The following is a 21,235-nucleotide window of genomic DNA, read 5'->3' as shown; positions in this document are numbered from 1 at the left end:
CAGGGTCATCCCCCTTTCTAAATACTGGGAATCTTTATGAACGCTACATAAGCCATTTTGGGTCCTTTTATGGTGAACTGCGTGGTAAAAATATTTTCAATAAATAAATAGATAAATACAGAGGTTCAGGTGTAATACCTGAATAATACTGATTCTGTCACAATGGTGTTCTAGTAGCACATTAAGAGTTCTGGTTAACTTTCACAGGAGTTCTGAGAAAGCACATGGGCTGTTTTCACCACTGTTTTCATCGTTGTATACAAATAACCACTGTCTCCAACTTGACAGGTTGATTTTTAATCGTGTTCAAATGAGAATAATTCTTAAAGAAGATTGCTGCAGAATGCAATCTTAAAATACATTATGCTCTAAGCCAGAGGTTGTCAACCTTTTTCCTACCGCGGACAAGCTGAGCCTCTGAAGGAGGTCGGGTGCCCCCTCGCGCTCTCAGACGCATGTGTGAAGTGTTGGGGGAACACATGTGCCTCTCCCCCACTGCTTCGCACATGTGCAGGAGTGCGTGGTGGCGGCAGCGGTGGAAGCCTGGGAGTCTGAGCATGGCCGGGGTGCTCCCACCAGCCACTCGCCTCCAGATGGGCTCCAACGAGGCCGGGGTTGGGGCTCCTCACCGCCCTCCGCGGCAGGAAATTCAAATGGTGAGCAGCTGCTCATGCTGCTTCCGGAGCTGGAGGCACCAGTGGTGGCATCGGCTGCTGAGAGTGTCAAGGAGCACTGACCCCGGCCTCATTGGAGCCCCCCGGGAGGCGAGCAGCTGGAGCACCCAGCCATGCTCAGCCTCCCAGCTCTTGACTACCCCCACTGGCGGGCCTCGAAGACAGACCTCCCACCCCCCCGCACACACTCCCCTCCCCACAGCTGCTTTGCGCGTGCAGACGCATGCCTAAAGGGGTGATGGAGCGCTCACGCCAGCACTGGCACATGTGTGTGTGAACAAAGCAGCTGTGGGGAGGGGAGTGTGGGCGGGGGGGCGGGCGGGAGGTCTGTCTTCGCAGCCCGGTCGGGCTCAAGCCACAGACCGACAACACACTGCAGACCAGGGGTTGATGTCCTCTGCTCTAAGCTAAGGACCAATAATTTACATTTATATTATTGTAAGAACACCAAGTGGGGACGTGGTGGCACTGCAGGTTAAACCACAGAAGCCTCTGCACTGCAAGGTCAGAAGACCAGCAATCGTAAGATCGAATCCATGTGACGGAGTGAGCTCCCATCGCTTGTCCCAGCTCCTGCCAACCTAGCAGTTCGAAAGCATGCAAATGTGTGTAGATAAATAGGTACCACAATGGGAAAGTAACGGCGTTCTGTGTCTAGTTGCGCTGGCCATGTGACCAAGAAAACTGTCTTTGGACAAACGCTGGCTCTACGGCTTGGAAATGAGGATGAGCACCGCTCCTTAGAGTCAGACACGATTGGACTAAATGTCAAGGGGAACCTTTACCTTTACCTAAGAACACCAAACATCAACACTGCTGTGAACATAAAGAGAAGAATATATAGAATAGTTTACATATGAGGCAGTTAAGAATCTTAACAGAGACTATTAGTGCCTTCTCAATCACAAATTTGTCTAGAAGCCTTTCCTCCTGGATGGAGGATCAGCATGTATTGCCTTCCAATAACACCATGCAAAGTTTAAACTCATCATCTTTAATATACCACACTGTTCTCATTGTGGCTGCTAACAATATACCCCCTTTGTTTTTGCCTTTTTCACAAATAATGGTAGCTGTTCAAAATGCATTTTCTATATGGCTGCCATATGAGGAGCACCAACTTTCTCCAGAGCTATTACACTGACTGAAAAATTCATGGCTAATGACTGAATAACACTGATACAATTGGCATCTTTTTTAAAACAATGAATGAGAAAAGAAAGATATATTCATGTAGAAATCATGCCAAATAGAACCTTGGAATGCCTAACTGATTTCAGGATCACACCCATACATATAAGCTTTCAGGAGGGGACTTGTTGATTTCATTACGTATTTAACTGTGAATGCAGAAATCCAATACATCTGGTGCAGCAGGCATCAGGGATGAGACGCAGCCATTAATGTAACTATGCCAGCACTAAGTATTTTGCTACAGAGTGCATGGTTCTAAGGATCCATAAGCGGAAAACGGCTGAATAGCTCAGTGGCTTAGGTCTCTGGCTGCAAAGCCAGAGGTTAGGAGTTCAATTCCTCACTGTGCCCCTTTGGGAGGGGGCTGGATTTGATTATTCATAGAGTCCCTTCGAGCTCTACAGTTCAAAGGTAGTTATGATCATATTTTGAACCATTTTACTGGCACTAATTTTCTCCCTTTTTTGCCTTGCAGAAAAGAGGTGCAATTATATTAACCAAATAAATGATCAAACAAATATAACTCAGTTTAGATTAGCAAGTATGTCTCCAATCAACAATAGCGGTCTCTAGTTTTGATGTAAACTACCACGCCAATTGGGTGGTATATAAGCCTAGGAAACAAACAATTGATTTTCATTTCACTAAACAGACCGAATGTTAGCTTGCAACTTCTTGTGTAAATCTATGCAAGCCTGAAAGATTTTCACTTATAACATTGGAGCCTCTGCGATACTAGAACTAGGCAGAAATTTTTTTTCCAAATGCTAACAGATCTTTGCACTCAAACGCAAAACAAGTTAATGTACAAAAAAGTTCCTATGAAACTACTGTAACAGGATTTCATTTTCAATTGATGTTTTAGGTTGAGGTCTAAGCAGTTTTTCCTTACGTAGCACCAGCTAATCTTTTTTTTTTCCTTAGAGGAGAAACAATCCGAACCCTTATCTATAAAGGTGTTTTTTGCCAGCAAGAGCCAAAACATTAAGAAAAAGAGAGGAGCTCACAAAAATTACACATCTTTTAATGATTAATTTATCTATGCTAGTGCTTTTTTCCCCTTGTGCCCTGGCAAGATTGTTAAGATCATCCTTGAAGGCTGTTCTCCATGTATCACTGCACAGAACAGTGGGATGGCCAGCTATCAGGGAAAAAACCATTTCCATAAGCAAATCATGCTCTGCTTACGCAGAAGGCCCTCTCTCTGGAGATTTGCCATGCATCCACTCTGCCTCTTTTTCCAGACCAAGACCTTGTCCTACACATTTGATTTGTAATTTCTTTACCAGTTTTGTTGCTGTTTTTTTAAATACAGTGGTGCCTCGCTTAACGGGCACCCCGTTTAATGACGAAATCGCATAGCGACTAACTTTTTGTGATCACTTTGCGATGTTCCCTGTGGGAAAAAATTGCTTTGCGATGATCGGTACCCTGTTTTGCTTACCGATCATCGCAAAGCGATGATTTTTTAACAGCTGATCGGCGGTTCCACAATGGCCACCGGGTAAAAAAAATGGCCGCCCGCTGTTTTCTGGGACAGATTCCTCGCTTACCAGGCAGTGAAAATGGCCGCCGTATGGAGGATTTTCGCTTAAAGGTGAGTCTGAAGCCCATAGGGACGCATTGAACGGGTTTCAATGCATTCCTATGGGCTTTTTAATATCGCATAGCGACAAAATCGCTTTGCAGCAATTTTTGCTGCACCGATTATCGTCGCTATGTGAGGCACCACTGTACCTTACTATCAAGATCAGATTTATTTGTAGATGATTATATTATATTATATTATATTATATTATATTATATTATATTATATTATTTATTTATTTAACATATGCCGCCCACACTACCCGAAGGTCTCTGGGTGGCTTACAGCATTTAAAATACAACAAAAATGCAAAATAAAAGGGCAAAAATAATTAAAATGCAATTAAAATATATATTCTAAAAATTGCCATCAGACCCATAGCTGATATTATTTCAGTTAAAAGCCTTCTGGAACAGGAAGGTTTTGACCTGGCACCAAAATGTCATCAGCGTCGGCGCTAGACGAATCTCAGTCGGGAGGGCATTCCATAGTCTGGGGGCAGCTGCCAAAAAGGCCCTTTCTCTACAAGCCCTCTCTCTTATCTCCTTAAGGGACGGCTCTTTCAAAAGGGCCCCCTGGTTAGATATTAACTGCCGGGTAGGTTCATATGGAAGGAGGCGGTCCTTCAGGTATCCAGGTCCCAAGCCGTTTAGGGCTTTATACGTCAAAACAAACACTTTGAATTGGGCCCGGGCAGCAACTGGTAGCCAATGTAACTTATACAGAATCGGCTTGATATGTTCCCTAGCAGCCCCACCACCCACCAGCCACGCAGCTCGATTCTGGACCAGCTGCAGTCGCCGGACCGTCTTCAAAGGCAGCCCCATGTAGAGCGCATTGCAGTAATCTATGAGAGATGTTACCAGTGCGTTTGTAACTGTCATGAGACTCTGCTCGTCCAGGTAGGGCCGTAGCTGGTATAATTTCCGCAGCTGAAGGAAGGTGCCTCTGGCCACCGAGTCCACCTGTGCTTCCAGTGTTAGACTGGGGTCCAGGAGCACCCCCAAGCTGCAGACCCTGTCTCTTAGGGGGAGTGTAACCCCATTCAGGGCAGGGAAATGGCCCTCCAACCTGTCCGTCATGTCTGGATTGAGTTTCAATTTATTAACCCTCATCCAGTCCGTTATCAGGTCCAGACACGAGTTCAGCACAGAAACCACCTCACCTGGATTGGTGGAAAATGAGAGGTAGAGCTGAGTATCATCAGCATATTGCTGACTTCTCAGCCCAAACCTCCTGATGACCTCTCCAGTGGTTTCATGTAGATGTTAAACAGCATATTATATTATATTACCTATACAGTGGTGCCTCGCATAACGAGTGCACCGTTTAACGACGAATCCACATAGCAATCTATTTTTTGCAATCGCTAATGCCGAGGCAGCTATAGAGGATCTTCGCTGAATGGTGAGTTTTCGCCCCATAGGAACGCATTAAATAAAGTTTAATGCGTTCCTATGGGGTTTTCCTATCCATTTAGCGATGTTTCCGGATAGCGACGATTAATCCGAACGGATTAACATCGCTATGCGGGGCACCACTGTATTATATTATATTACCATATAAAAACTCATATTATATTATATTACCTGCAACCACTTTGTAGATATTCTCTATTCGGCCAGTATATAAACAGAATCTACCAATCAAATCAAGTAACAATCAATCAATGGGTCATGTCATCATTTGAGACACCCACATGTTTACTACTCAGTTCTCCTATCTTCAGTGGTTTTGAAATTAGAAGATTTATTTATAACTTGTGTCTACATCACAAATGCTCAGCTTTATAGAGGCATGCAGAGAAAACATGTTTCTGAGACTATTTTCTTTTTCAACAGGAGGGTCAGGGCCTCTTTGGAGCATAGGATCAGGTAATATCCTTGATCAGTAAATAAGCATCTTCTCAACCAAATTTATCTCCACTCAGAAATAAGGCAGATGGAATGTCATTCTTGTGAGCCTGGAGGCATATTATAAAAGGTCACAATGATGCCCTCCAAACCTTTAACAGTGAACACTTCTTAATTCAGTTGGGGTCAGAAGTCCAGTTTGCTCAGCAAGAATAATGCTATTAAAAGCTATTGCACTTTCATGTCATCACAATTCACACTCAAGCATTGTAGGTTAATGCAGTTCTATGAAGTGAACACTGAAGCCAAGACAAGTAGCTATCTCAGCCATGGTATTTACAGATACTAGACATTAGGGATGCTTTTCTGGAAAACAATGGAAACAATCTGTCCACTACAGATAAAAGCCGTCGATGGTGCCTTGATTTTAACAAAAATCATTATCAAATTCCCATTCCAAGCCAAGTCTGATCTCTTAAGTCATTTTCAGGAACTTTCTGCTTCTTTTTCAAATAACAGATTGCATTCTTCAAACTGTCCCTTATTTTAATCGGCCTTATGCATTATTATACCATCAATTTTATTTCAGACAATTGCCAGTTCGAAAGTAATTATCACGAAGTCCTCAAATAACTTAAAATAAAATATTCAAATGCTAGCAAACCTACTGCCGTAGTAAGAGCTTTTGTCTTGACAATAAAATAATTATCCAAATGTAAAAGTTAAACAAACAAAAATTCTAAAATTAAAATACAGTTTGTCCACATCTTTAACAGCAGCAGAATATTATTGTAAAATAGTTCTAGTATTGCACAATTTCTCCCTTTAATTATTTTGCTATTCTACAAACAACATCATTTTTTAATTAAGGCATTACATCTCTAAAATCCAGTCAACCTTATTCAGGTCATCACGTCAGTACATATGATAATTGAGCAAATATTTACAAAGACAAAAACAAAGTGATTGTTAATATATATATTTTTTAACAAACCGGTGGCTAAAATCAGTGAAAGCATGTAAAGGAAACTGTCTAAGGAGTTCCCTTCAGCTCTAACATACCCTTCAATACACAATCCAAACAATATTAACTAAAAAGTAAAATCAACTATCTTACCTTCTTCAGTTTCATGCCATACAATTCCTTCCAAATTCACGCTAGTCCCAGGTTCACATGGTCCAAGGCATTCAGGTTCTGTTACTATTCCAACATCACAAGTATTCACACCCACTGAACGAGTCCGTACCAAAAGTTGCTCAGCTGGGGCTGCAATGTTGGATGAAGATGGAGAAAAGTAGGAAGGCAGAATCTGTGGTGTGAGACTACTAGAAATAGGAGGTGGAGGTGCAGGCACTGTAAAGAGGGGGTCAACCTAGAAGAAAAAGAAACAAAATAATCTGTTATGATGAAAAACATTAGGGAAGCTTGCTTTAGACCTACCATCAGCATTTGAACATAATGGACAGAATCTATGTACCAACTTTGTCTTGGTTGAGTGAAATGGTGTAAGCTGCAGCAGCAAAAATGCTCTAATTAATGTATTGACTATATTCCTTGGCACATGCCTGATTGTGCAATCTGATGCACATCCAGCAGTGCAACCAGCACCTTGTTATTTAGCAGCACCTTGCCACCATGGATTATGCTATTTCCCTTATGCAAGTGCAAAATGTAAACTGGATTCTGGCCACTGAGTGTACCGAGAACAGACCAAAAAACTCACTTCTATAAACAAACTGTCTGTCAAGACTAAGTAAGTAAGTAAGTAAGTAAGTAAGTACGTACGTAAGTAAGTACGTAAGTAAGCAAGCAAGTAAGACAGACAGACAGACAGACAATATTTTTATGCTATCCTTAGTAAAATTTGCTCAGTATATTTTGGGCAAATATCTTCATTTCTATGACACTTAATTAAACCAGTAGGAACAATGGGTTGCAATGCTGTCAGCTTCAGATAGTACCGGCCTGCTTTAATAACTTACCTAATTACTGCCTTTTTGAACATTTCAAATCCCCTCATTTTAATATTTCTCCAAAACCTTTTCAGTTGCTCAGTAATATACAATAAATAAAAATGCTTCTTCCCAGTGAAACAGATATGCTGCTTCTTATTTATATCAAAGGAAGAGACTATTTATGCATTGCTCATTTCAATTCTAAACTGATCCAAGTCAAAAGCATGGAACTCTTTATCTGGCTGCCAAAAATCTTTCTTTGAAAGCCATAATAAAACTTCGTTAAACACTCTGCTCCCTGTCACTCTTCATTCAGAACAAAAAGTGATACTGAGAGTCCAAATATCAAGAACTACAATGTATGTTCTCATATAAATGACATCCAAGGTCATTTTGGAGTTCCTGCTGACATATGGTATGATAAAAGTTTTGTTGAATAAAGTAGTACATACTACAGACTGAGAAAAATTGTCTGGCATAATTATGTGTTTTTAATTCTAGAATACACTGTGATTATATATAAAATGTAAGCTGGTCCATCATAAAAATGTATTGGTATGACATCATCTGACAGAGGGAGTAGAAAACAAACTGTAGATTCATATTACGGGTCAGATCTAGAGACACCTCCCCTGTTCACATGACAGCCTTCAATATAATGAAGGCTCTCGAGAGTGAAAAAGAACTGGTACAATTTCCAGTCGTTCTCTCTTCCCCTTACAGCTCTTTAATTTTTTTCTGGATGAGGGAGACCCTATGGAAATTTTTTGCAAGATTGAACAATGGGATTCAGAGGGGAAGCCTTTACTGATCTGAAAGCCTTTCTATTCACAGTGCACCAACACTGTATCAAGCCATCCATTTATCCACTTACCCTATCCACACAACTCTTTTGTACAGTATTTCATTCACACGACTACAAAATTCCATGACACTGTAAACCAGTTTCTATCAACAATGTGATCCCAAACGTCAACCTCATTGTATAATAGATATCCATTCCCGTCCACAACTGCCATCATTTGTGTGTTCTTCCCAGATTTCAAACATCACTCATTTAGAGTGTAATGTAGAAAGAGAAATGAGAACAAAACTGCATCTGTTTTTCCATAGATGCTGTTGTTTTCCCCCTTCCCTTTCACTATTGAAAAATTATCCAGAAAGGGAAAATGGGACAGAGGGAGGCAAACATGGAATCTGTGTACATATGAAGGACATAAATCTTCCCCATGTGTGCCCCATCATCTCCAAAAAAGGAAAAAGAGCCAGGAAGATCTCCAACCAGAATGAAAATACTTCCTTCCCTATCTGAGATCACAAAATCACAGTGCAAAGGGGATCGAAAGGGGATGAAGACAGTTGCCAAGCTTTAGAAAAATAGTTACTTTCACACAAAGCACATTTTTACATGTCACGATAAGCCACAAGTTGTGGTAGCTATGGTTTGTTGTCTAAGCCATGTGATAGAACACAGCAGATGATCCAACAAACCACTGCCTTTACTCTCTATTTCTAGCTTTAGCTACATAAGTGATTTGTTAGCTACATAAGTGATTTATGACTACAACAGGAGTGATACACTAAACCTACATCCATGTCAGACCCCAGTTAACTTGGTTTTCAACTTGGGCAGCTAAGAAAACAAGCCGGAAAACAAATCAGAATTTTGAGCTTCTGCATAACAAAAAGCCACAATTTAAACAAGTCAGAGTTCATTGATGAGAAGTGAATTATGAGTTCAGATTGTGGTGTGTGGCTGGTTTTCACATGAAAGCAAAACCAGTTTCAACAGACTACGCTATGATGGACAGAGTCCTCTAGCACAGTGGTTCTTAAACTTGGGTTCCCAAATTTTCTTGGACTGTAACTCCCAGAAATCCTGGCCAGCACAGCTAGTGGTGAAGTTTTCTGGGAATTGCAGTCCAAGAACATCTGGGCACCCCAGTTTGAGAACCACTGCTCTAGAAGTGGGACAAAGTACTTTGTAAGATGACACAAGACATACATAGATACAACTGATGTATGGGAACTCTAAATGTAAATGAACAAAATACACAAACAACTGGAATATAAATTAAAATTGTGTATCACTGCACTACAAACAATCCTTCAAAGACAAAAATGCTCTATGCAGGTAAATCTCCAGGCAATCAGCTGACAAAAAAGTGGGGGGAAAACACAACAGAGTACAGAAGCTCTGCAGTTCTGTTATGTGTTTATCCTGCTGCCATCACACTTTAAGATGTTGGCAGCATTAAAAACAAAAAGGAGCTTTTCAACAAGAAGCCAAGCATACAGGCAAATGTAAAACCATCTGACCTCAAAAACAGATGTTCCTTGCAAACCAGTCGTCTGTTAAGTAAGGATGAAATAAAACAATATTTATCTTTGAACTACATTCAAGACACAGCGCCAGAGTTTGCACTACAAGAGTTTTGGCCGTCATTGCAAAGATTTCTCAAAACAGAGGCCTTCTAGCTTTCTTTTCCTGCTTCCGGAGTAATGCAAATAGAGTTTATTCCAGTACTTTCTAAAAACAGTCTTCCAGATGTGGTGACACAGCATTAGCTCAATGTAAAAGGGTCATCTGAAATTATTTTAAACTGTTCTTAATTCAGGTTGAATAAGTAGTGTAATGATTAGAACAAGAATTCAAGAGAAGCGGTTGTGTGATGCTAGGCCTCCTCTTTTGTGGGGCTTTGAGGAGAAGCCTAGGAGACCCATGGATTTACCAGCATATCCTTTTGAGATCACACACAGTTTTTCCCTATCCAAAATAAAAACTAGTTAACAAACAGTTTTAGGTACTTTAAGAAAATGCTGAAATATTTGATGAAAAAAGTGTCATTTTTCACCTTTAAACAAGGCACTTCTTTTGTCTGAGAACAAATCAGCACTTCTAGAAATCTCCCAGAAGCATTAATTTTTATCCTGAGGAGGATGCTGGCTCCCCCACATATCCTTTTTAATGCAGACTTATTTAAAAGTCAGCTCAGAGCTTTTGGGCTGTTCCTATGCTGTTCTCCCATATACTGATGGTGCATTTCACCAAATGTCCCACTGTTTCTAAACAAATGGAAACCTTGTTATTTTAGGTACGAATGGTTGGTGACAAGATGAATCATCACTGATATGATACATTTTGCTTACATCTTTTCTTAGCTTGTAACAGGCAATAAGAGTATGTGGATGAATTTTCAAAGGGTACTGTGAATATGAAATACTGCCACACTGCACAAAGGATTAGACTGGATCGTCTCAACTCCTTAGAGCAGAGGTCCCCAATCCCCGGTCTGCTGCCGGTCCATGGCCTGAGCCGGACTGGGCCGCCGAGACAGATATCCTGCCCCACTCCCCGCATGCACTCACCCCCCGCACAGCTCATTTGCGCCTGCAAGCGCACTCCAGCACGCCCATGAGAGTGCCACACCACTGTTTGTGCATGAACGCCCAGAGAAGTGCTGCACCATTTGCATGCATGATCATGCGCATGTGCAAATTGCAGTGTGGCACTCGCATGAGAGAGCATGCACATTTGTTTGCACATGTGCACAAGCGCAGGGGGTGCCCCGCCTTCCGCAGCTGGTCCGCAGACCGAAAAAGGTTGGGGACTGCTGCCTTAGAGGCTACAATACTATTATTTTAAATGGGAAGAATAAGACTCTGCCTTATTTGGCAGCTGAGAACTTGTAAATATGGAATAGGACTTGCACTTGCACTATCCCCTTGTTGACAAGGGAAGATCTGCAGTGGAAAAACCACAACACAGAGACAATATTATGAAGCCTGATGCATCCAGGCTGTTGATTGTGTTGCTATTACATTCATGGAACACAGCCTTCTCTTCTGATCAACATTGGGAAGTTGTGACTGGAGTGAGTCAGCTGGAGTGTGCAACTCCATTGTCCTCTTAGCTTACATATTTTGAATACTGAAAATGGGCTAGAGACACAGCATGTACAGTCGTGCCCTGCTTTACGATTACCCCATTTTACGACAAATCCGCTTCATGATGACGTTTCTGCGATCTCAAAACAATGGTCTAAACAGGTGTGTGTGTTTTTTTGCTTTGTGATGATCGGTTCCCTGCTTCGGGAACCGATTCTTGGCAAAACAATGTTTTTTTAACAGCTGACTGGTGGTTTCAAAATGGCCGCTGGGTAATTAAAATGGCTCCCCACTGTGTTTAGGGACGGATTCCTCGCTATACAGGTAGTGAAAATGGCCGCCGTATGGAGGATCTTTGCTGGATTGTGAGTTTTTAGCCCATTGGAATGCATCGAACGGTTTTCAATGCGTTTCAATGGGCTTTTTATTTTCACTTTACGATGTTTTCGCTTAACAGCGATTTGCCTGGAACGGATTCTCGCCATTAAGCGAGGCACCACTTTATAGCAGAAATCGGATTCTATTTCAGATGTGCATTCAAATGTGTGGAAACAAGTCAAAGTACAGTCCTTCCTACATTACACCAGTTCAGACATTCACCTAATAATCGCATCTGAATGTTCGCTAGTGTAAAAAGAGGAGGGAGGGAGAAAACAGTATTTCCCTGACCATGAAAAATTGGCATATCAGGATAACATTCTTTATGCTGAGAAAGAGGAATGAACATATAAGCCCTCAACTGTAGTGTCAGGTATTACAATCCCAGGGGATGTTACTACGTGCTACTTCTGTACATCTTCATCACTTATAAGAAAGAAGCCAGGCACAACTATCTGCCATGAATTTCTGTGACCCTCAACAGACCCATAAAAGCTCACAGATTGTTTCAGTTTTTTGTGGGGTGGGTTAATAAGTACCACCTTCATCAGGTATGAAATCCTGTATCTGGAGTCAAACCATGGTTTCTCCAATTTCTGTACAAAATATGCTAAGCATGAACCAAATACCAGTTTCAGACCCCTTCCAGAATATTCGTGCTGCCCCTTCTTATCCAATCGTGATATGAACTGCAAAAATAAGGCCCTTGTTCTCAGCAAGACTAGCGGGGAAACCTTCTGAGAAAATAGAGGTAACCTATTAAGAGGCAAAACACAGAAAGGTAGCTGCTGAGAAAGGGGGATGGTGGAGGAAAAAGGGTATACAAGTCTAACATCTGCTGGTGGCAGTCTGTCAAGCGGAGGGAAGTTAATGTCAAGAACAGACGCTCCGCAGTTCCTCACTGTTATTTCTGCATGATTATTCCCAGGTGTTAGGCCAGGCTGAGCAGTAGCCTTGCTATTTATCACAGAACAGATTCCAAGGAGGGGCAAGAGGGGGGGGAAAAAATCAAACAACACTGATGGCAGGTCAGTTAAACAGATTGCAACATTTGTATACACAGCCAGGCAAACCTTACAGAAATCATGGCAACACTCCCTTCCCCTGCTCTGCCTTATTTCATGAGTTTTTGGGGACCTGATTAGCAATGAAGGCTACGAAGTTTCAGAGTGTTGTGCTTGGCACTTTTCCATTACCCAGGTGTATGATTGCATCAGGCAACGATGGCTCTTGGTGCTAGGAAGCTGACAGTGAATTTCTGCCAATAAATAGACTGAACACCCTAGTGAGCACTTTTCATTCCGAACATGATACACACACTAAAAAAGGGACCTCTTGGGAAGGAAAGAATGGCTCTGAAAGAAGTAGTATCACCATTACTGGAAACATAAGTGATCTTTCCTTTATGTACACAGATATTCTTCAATTTCTTCTGCTGCTTTGTTCCAGACTCCAAAATTAAGCTGTGCATATGAAAGTCGGTCTCTCAGATGCCCTCACAAATCCCCAGCATTACAATCTTGGAGCAATAAAATTCCACCTCTTCTTTGAGGGGATTTCCTGCCCCGCAGGGTGGATTCCACTGAACAACACAGAGTTCCTGTAGAAAAGACACTCCTTTCCTGCTTGGAGAGGAGGAAATATAAAGACACAAACACCAGATTCCCCCTCCTCCATGACATTATAATACTGGGAAAACTACATAAAGAACAAGGACACCAAAAGTCTAGGGCAAGATGAAGAGGTTTGGGACCATTTGATCTCAAAGAAAGAAAGAAAGAAAGAAAGAAAGAAAGAAAGAAAGAAAGAAAGAAAGAAAGAAAGAAAGAAAGAAAGAAAGAAAGAAAGAAAGAAAGAAAGAAAGAAAGAAAGAAAGAGAGAGAGAGACAGACAGACAGACAGACAGAGAGAGAGAGAGAGAAAGAAAGAAAGAAAGAAAGAAAGAAAGAAAGAAAGAAAGAAAGAAAGAAAGAAAGAAAGAAAGAAAGAAAGAAAGAAAGAAAGAAAGAAAGAAAGAAGCAAGCTCTTTTCACAGGCTCTGTTTGCAGAAAACAGAGCTTGCCTTTTTGTACATTTATACACAAGCAATTGTTTACATCAGGACCCAATGATTTAACTTCCATCAAACTCCTGTGCAAACTTTTCTTCTGACAGTCAGAGTCAACACGGAATATCATGCATCCTTTGAAGAAACGAGTTGATGAAAAGAGCAATGAATCCAGCTTTTCTCATTGAACCCTCCCTGCCAACTTCTTTGTTCCCTCCTGGAATTCTGGATGAGGTCCAGACCTGCTCATGCAATTTGTTCTGGTTTGCTTTTGTTATTTTGTCTAGAAGGACTAAGGAGAGATATCCGTAAGAGCAGTGCATCTCATTGGGCCTATACTACCCATGATGAATAATAGTCTGTCAAAGAACCCATTCTCCTTCTTTATTTTTCCACCACAAGATGAGGATACTTACTCCATAACATTCCTGTATGACATTTTCTTATCTACACAATGTCTTACCAACGTTTATTTCTTATGTAATGACATCAAATAATTTATGGACTTTTTAAAACAACTTCCTCATGAATTCCCCCCCCCTTTTTTCAGGGAACAGATATCTCAATCTGTTACAGAAAAAAAACAAAAACAAAGCAGTCCTGTGCTAAAATTAACCTGAGTTTTTAGCATGAGGTTTTACACACTGCAGCTCATTTCATCACATGAATCTTTCATACTTGCACTAGATTAGAATTTTCAGTGTTGTAGATGTATCAATATACTTGCCTATGCTAGGATCAGTTTCTTATCTCTCAACTGCCATTGGTTAAACAATCAAATTGAGTGGTGAAATAATCTTCAATTTGTGCACCTTCGAGATTCCCCCCCATTCCCTCCCACTCTGGAATGTATATTACATTGGTGAATATCACCTCATGCATCTGATGAAGAGGGCTGGAGTCCATGAGAGCTTATATCAAATGAAACCTGTTATTTTTTTTTTTTGAGTGCCATACTCATTCTTTTTTATGTTTTTTTCCTACCTATTTATAATGCCATTTTACAGGGCATTTTCTGAGCATTCAAATGAAGTATTGAGGATTTAGGGATAATCCCTGACAGACAGTTATCCTCTATTAATCTGCCTTTACATGAGAACATGAGAAAGGTGGCACCGTGTATCTAGGTGTCATTCACAAACAGTGGATGTGCTCAATGTCACAAACACTGACAAATTCATAAAACACTTTTGTTTGTCTGTACAGCAACATCACACCATTTTCTGTAAGTTAAAATAGGACACTACATTCTCCCCCCCCCCCCCGGGGCTGAATATACCTTGAATTAAAAGTTGCAGGGGGAAAAAAGAATTATTTTCTGTATGATTAAATCTGAGCTCTTCGCTCCTTTTAGACTCGCAACAAACAAGTTTTAGACACAAATGGAAAACTACTTCTTTTGGGCTAAAAAGCCCCAGAATCCCACAACAAGCATGGATAGTGACCACAGTGATTATGAGATTTGGGGAGGTTTAGCCCCCCCCAAAGTAGTGTTTCCCATTTTTGGTGATGGAGCACACATCATGTATTGAGTGGTGCTACCCCCTTAGGAAACACTATCTCCATCTTATTCAAATTCTCCAAATACATGGAAGACCAACTATGTTTGCTTCCAAAGAACCATGGGGATTCCTAGAACCCAAGTTAAATATCACTGTTCAGTCTTAAATTCTGTCTTAAATCTATTCAGTTACAAATTCAGCTATAAAATAGTTAATTTTTATCATTACATTATTTAATTCAGAATACAGTGGTGCCTCGCATAAGGAGCGCACCGTACAACGACGAATCCGCATAGCGAGGGGGGTTTTGCGATCGCAAATGCGATCGCATAACGATGGCCCCTATGGGCAAAAATTGCTGTGCGACGATCGGTAAGCGTTTTGCTTACCGATTGTTCACATAGCGATGTCGGGGAAACAGCTGATTGGCAGTTCCAAAATGGCTGCCAGAAGAAAAACCGGCCGCCACAAGTGTTTTCGCGCCCTGCCCTCGCTTACCGAGGGCGCGAAAATGGCGGTGCTATGGAGGAGCTTCGCTCAACGGTGAATTTAAGAGCCATAGGAACACATTAAACTAAGTTTAATGCGTTTCTATGGCGTTTTCGGTTCCGCAGAGCGATGTTTCACATAGCAAGGGTTAATCCAGAACGGATTAACCTCGCTATGCGAGGCACCACTGTATATACTTTTTAAAAAAAGAGGACAATAAAAAGGATAAAAAGTAAAACTGAGAAATGTTTGCTATCTTTTTGTGTTACCATAATGTTTACTAGAAGAATTAAGAGTACTCAGAGCCAGAACACCGAAACATTTGTTAGCTCAAAACCACATTTAATTTACACAAAGAATTTCAATAAGGAAGTGACACGGTGTCTTTTGAGAGTTCTCTCACACAAATTATGAGTTGCACATAGTTTAACTCAATTAAGTTTAGGTTACACATTCCTTTTAAAAAAACACCAAAATCTTATTGTTACATAATGCAGTCATGTTTTCAACCAGTGAATTTTTCTGTATGATTGAAATATAAAGCACAGATGACACAAGCAAAGTAGTTCTAATATATTCAGATGATGTCAGTGTTAAATGTGGTTTATTATTGAAAGCTGTATCGTATTGCCAATTGACACCTACATCATTGTATGTTGGGGGAAGGGCAAATAGTACAATATCCTTATTTTTAAAAGATGGTACAAAAATAAAAATCAAATCCCTTGAAATGTCTGAACTGAAGTTTGTGAACTAAGTGAACCCATATTCCAGTTAGCATAATATGTAATCACAACTTATGTCATGCTCTCCTTTTGATTATTCATAAATGTTAAAATTCTGATGAAAACAATGCCTTTGTAACACTACCTGCTTAAAAGGAGCAAGAAATGTTCTATTATTCATGTTCAACCATTTTCCAAGTGTAAAAAAAACCCAGTTCTCCAACATGCATTCCTTTTCCTCTGATTGCTGAACAATGTCTCCATACTTCATAGAAATTCAACATGTTTTGCCCAGAAAAAAATGTAAACAAACCCAACCTAAACCCTTGTAAAATCATGACATGCCTCTGGCAGTTTTTATCAAAGCTTGTAGCTGTGTACAGCGCCTTTGAAGAAATGAAACTGCCGTTTATCAAGTGTGATTTATAAGCAACACTGATTTAGCTGGGAGATAACACGGCTGCCTAATCATTAGTAGTCAGACAACAGCCATGTGAACACATCAATTATGGGCCAATGCCAAAAGCCCTTGAGATCCTGGAGATTAACAGCCAATCCTCTGTTTTACAAGTTCACATCAAAAAGAATATTAATAAGAGGAGGGGCAATGTGAAAGCCTGTCAGGCTGATGCAGCCACTAAAACAAGGCATTCTTCCCCTTTTGCTACGCCTTGAACTGGCCCATGAAAATAGCTGGCATCAGCTCCTATGTGCGGATCTGCCAATTCTCAGAAAATGTTTTCATTAACATAAGGGAAGTTGTAAAAGGCAGTAGCAGCTCTATTTTGCATATTAACGACAGCAAAGCCTTTTGCACCTCCCCTTTTAAACACAACAACGACACAAATGCAATTATCTTTATATACAATTGAAAAATAAGATCCCAGCACAGATCCTGGAAAAAATGTATGTCACCACTAGACTTTCAATTGAAATCAGAGAGCTCTGAAAGTACAATGCATTAGGCAGCTGCCTAAGCATTTATTCTGCAGTATTAACGAGTGAAAAAACATGATCTAAAAATATAACCTAAGTGATATGTAGAAATGATCTGCCAAATATTTCTCTGAGATTCAGAAATACATTAAAATTATTAGCTGTCACTCGTTTTTTCAGAAGCCATATCACGCTAGCTGCTAGCCCTTCACAGGACTTAATACGTGTTTCTAATTAAGGTGACAGCTCCTGCTTTTTTAAAAATGGCAGTAGCAACCACAAACCTAGAATTTTCCCAACTTTGTTCACTTCCATGTCCTTTTTATATACAAGTAAAGCTGGTGTTTTCTGTATGTCTGCTTTTGCTAATAATCTTTCCAAACTTTATCATCTCTTGAAAATGATAAGGAAAGAGGCGCCCATCTTTAAAACAAAAAAACAAAAAACAGCAACTCTTTAAAAAAATAACCGGAAAATTTAATGGATGAGAAAAATTATGATTCGTTTTGATTCATGATTTATCAAGGTTTCCGAATAACGAATTGGCAATTTTTCCCAATGAAATAATGAATCAATACGAATCCTGATACGACCAGATAGGCGGGATATAAATAAAATAAAATAAAATAAAATAAATAAATAATTTGTTTTGCCTTTAAAATCTTATAAAATGCCCTCCTGGCACCTAGAGATATCAAAATCACAGTCTTCTGATTCTCCTCTACAATCTCTCCAAGTTTGCTGAAGACTGGTTTCCCACAAACCAGTTGCTAAAGGGCACTTTCCTGGGAGGACCCACTTTGTGGGTCTATAACTTGGATGTCTGAAACCCAATCTTTACCGAAACATGGAGGGATTGCTGGTTTTGGCATCTCCAGGACTTTCCTTGGGGGGCTCTTTGTAGGTGTATAATCCAATGTCCATTACTCAATATTTATCCGACTTGGAGAGATTGTAGAGGAGAGTTTGGAGAAGCTTCTTTGTGATGTCTCTGGGTGCCTAAGGAACCATTTTATAGTCCCAACAAGTTCATGAATCAAAAAGCACCAAAAATTTATTGATTCCTATTAATCAGGAAGGAATATGAATACAAATCAATTAGCGATTTTTAAACAATTTTTAGATTCGTTTCTTAATTCACATCCATCTCTAATAACTACTAAAGGGAAATTTCAACTTTCACTCTATTGTCCTATGCAAACATGATTGACTGTACAACGTGGTATGTCCAGTAAAAGAAGTGGGTAGCCCTTTGGTTGCAATGTCAACTGTGATCCTCCTTGGACTTCAAATCTGAATTTCAATGTGTGGCAACCCCAGGGAAATATCCCTGCTCACTATTTTCAATCTCTAGTCAGTTACACACATTCCCCAGTTAACCAAAAGCATCTTTCTGACACATACACCTTAAAACCTAGGCACCTCTTCTTAGTAACACTAGGTTAGACATTAGTCCAAAGGACAACCAGATCTTCAAAGTGTTTCAGACTGTTACTTAATCTGTGCCAACCAGCCTGTGAATTCAAGCCTCAACTGGGATTAATATTATTTCATTTTTAAGTGAAAAGGTTTCTTATGTAAGTGCTGTCTTCTTATGCAAGTCTTAGTATTGCCTGAGATGATGTGGGTGTTACACTCTATTCTCTCATGCAAATATCTTTAAACATTACTTATAAATAACCAATCAGTTTTGTCAGGAATATTTTAAAAATTATTTATTAGGAAAAAATGTGTAAGGAAGGAAAGGAAGAGTAATGAATCTGTAGCAGTCTCAACTGGAAAGAAAATTAATATGTTCAATATTATAGTCATAAACATTTACAGTGGTGCCTCGCAAGACGATTTTAATTCTTTCCGCGAAAATCATCGTCTTGTGAAAAAATCATCTTGCGAGGTTCCCTATGCATCAGTCTCAAAAAAAAAAAGTCTTGCAAAGGATCGGTCTCAAAAAAAGTCTTGCAAGGCACCATCGTGATAGCAAAAACCAATTGTCTTGCGGGTTTTTCGTCCCACGAGGCAATCGTTTAGCAAGGCACCACTGTATAGCCTTCCGCATATCATAGGAGCCCAGGGCAGGTTACAAAACTGTGTAAAACAATTTTAAACATATGATATTTAAAACAATCTAAAGTCAAGCAAACAATTAAAACACTCAAACACATGGCACTAAACCCTGCACAGGCCATGATCCTCAGCCCCTAAAAGCTCTAATAAATAAACATTGGCCTGGCATACCAATGATACCAATGTTGGTGCCAACTGAGCCTCTACGGGGAAGGCATTCCACAATTGGGGTGCTATGGCAGAAAAAGCTCTCCCTCATGTCTCCTTATAATGTATGTTGTGTGTGTGTGTGTATGTGTATGTGTGTGTAATATTCACACAAACTACTTTAGTCTACTCTACTTTAGTCTAGCTTTAAAACTAGGTATTTCTGCAGACACACTATAATTACTTTACTGTAATTCCTTTCTCCTCACTAACTCTAGACAGTCGAATCAACTCTCAAGACTCTCCCAAAACAGACTCTCTCTACAAACTAACACAGACGATCCTCTCTCAACTCCCTCACTGCTACCTCCCATCATAATCTAAACATATCAGCCTATCAGCATTCAACATTATATCATCCACCAATCATTCCAACACTCAGCCTATTTATATTCGGCCACAGCTATTCCCACACATACCTGTTATCACTGTACATAACCACCACATGCTCCCCTCTCAATGACACCATTGTTTCCCAGTTGTTGTGCTCTCTGGGGGATACACTGAAAGACCAAAATGCCTGTCCTAAAGCCTACAGGCCGTAATGTCTAAAAGTGCCAGATCTCTTATTTGCTCCCACCTATCACATCAATATAGCCCTCAAGAACTCTGAAGCTCAATTTAACTCTCAGACTGAAAGAATGTCCCACCTTGCTCTAGCATTTTGCTTATCCTTGTCTAGTGCCCACTCCTCTTCAAATTCTTGGTGTAATCCTGTTCTTGTGACCTTGATAGGAGGGAGAATAAATGCTGGTGATGGGGGAGAGGGGAAGAGGCTGTAGAGAAAATCACAAAAACTAAGCAAAAATATGAAGTAAGGTCTACTGTAAATTGCCAGGATCACTTCTGCCTATTTGGCAGGGAGAGCAGTGTGGTACCAGTTTGGTGACACCAAGGGTAAGGGGTTCAGAAGCCAATGGAAAATCTTAGCGTTGTCAGAATTTACATGGGAAAAAAATTCTGTATGCATGAAAAGAGAATACATCTGCTCAAAGTATTCAACACAATCCTTTCTGTATTTTATTTTGCACTTAATCTGATTTTATAAATATTGTGTCTCATATAAAACACGAACATGTCCGAGATTGTGGGGGAAAGATAAGGGAAAATCAATGTTCAATCAATTCTTCCTTCTATGTAATCAGGTAGCTTTGTTTCTGTGACCATATAAGATTTTTGCAGTAGTGTAAAGGTTAATTAAACTTAGCTAAAAATTCAGCTTCCTCAACTAGACAATATTTGCTAGCTTCCGACAATATTTGACTGATCTTTTCTGCCGGAATACAATGCTGTGTACTTGAAGACGGTTGCTTTTCACTGTGCATTCCTTATGGAGAAAAAAGTCACAAACCAAATTATTTTATATGGTAAAATTAATCTGAACGGTGGTAAAGTCAATATTAATTTGGGAGTCTTCCACTATAAACTGAAGATTGTGTTCATGGAGCTGCAACCTTGCAAGTGGGAAGAAGGAAATCCCAAGTCTCCCCCTTCTTCCAATCAAATTCCATCATCTGCTTTCTGAAGTCACTCACAGGTCACCCAGCCCTGGCTATTTTGAACTCCATTAGCCTATCCAAGGTTGTTAAGTAGCAATTACATAAGCAAGTGCCAAGATTTCCTCTTGTGTGCTTATTTGCAGGTGACCAGTGCACAAATTAAACAAAATAATCAATCCACTGAAAACAACTCTTTAATGCTGCCCAGTAATGATATGTTAATGAAATATATTGG

At 40.2% G+C, this 21,235-nt stretch overlaps 1 protein-coding gene across 5 annotated transcripts in view; it reads right to left on the bottom strand.

Moving 5' to 3' along the window:
- ZNF608 (zinc finger protein 608) overlaps positions 1–21,235 on the bottom strand; it is a 160,697-nt gene that overhangs the window by 67,712 nt on the left and 71,750 nt on the right. For all 5 annotated transcript variants that reach the window (XM_072992408.2, XM_072992407.2, XM_072992405.2 and 2 more), the window contains exon 3: positions 6,427–6,682. In XM_072992408.2, coding sequence (XP_072848509.2) covers positions 6,427–6,682 — 256 coding nt within the window. The remainder of the gene's footprint in view (positions 1–6,426; positions 6,683–21,235) is intronic.

Source organism: Pogona vitticeps, chromosome 2 (assembly GCF_051106095.1).
Source record: "Pogona vitticeps strain Pit_001003342236 chromosome 2, PviZW2.1, whole genome shotgun sequence".
Taxonomy (NCBI): domain Eukaryota; kingdom Metazoa; phylum Chordata; class Lepidosauria; order Squamata; family Agamidae; genus Pogona; species Pogona vitticeps.
This window is presented reverse-complemented; position numbering and strand designations above follow the sequence as displayed.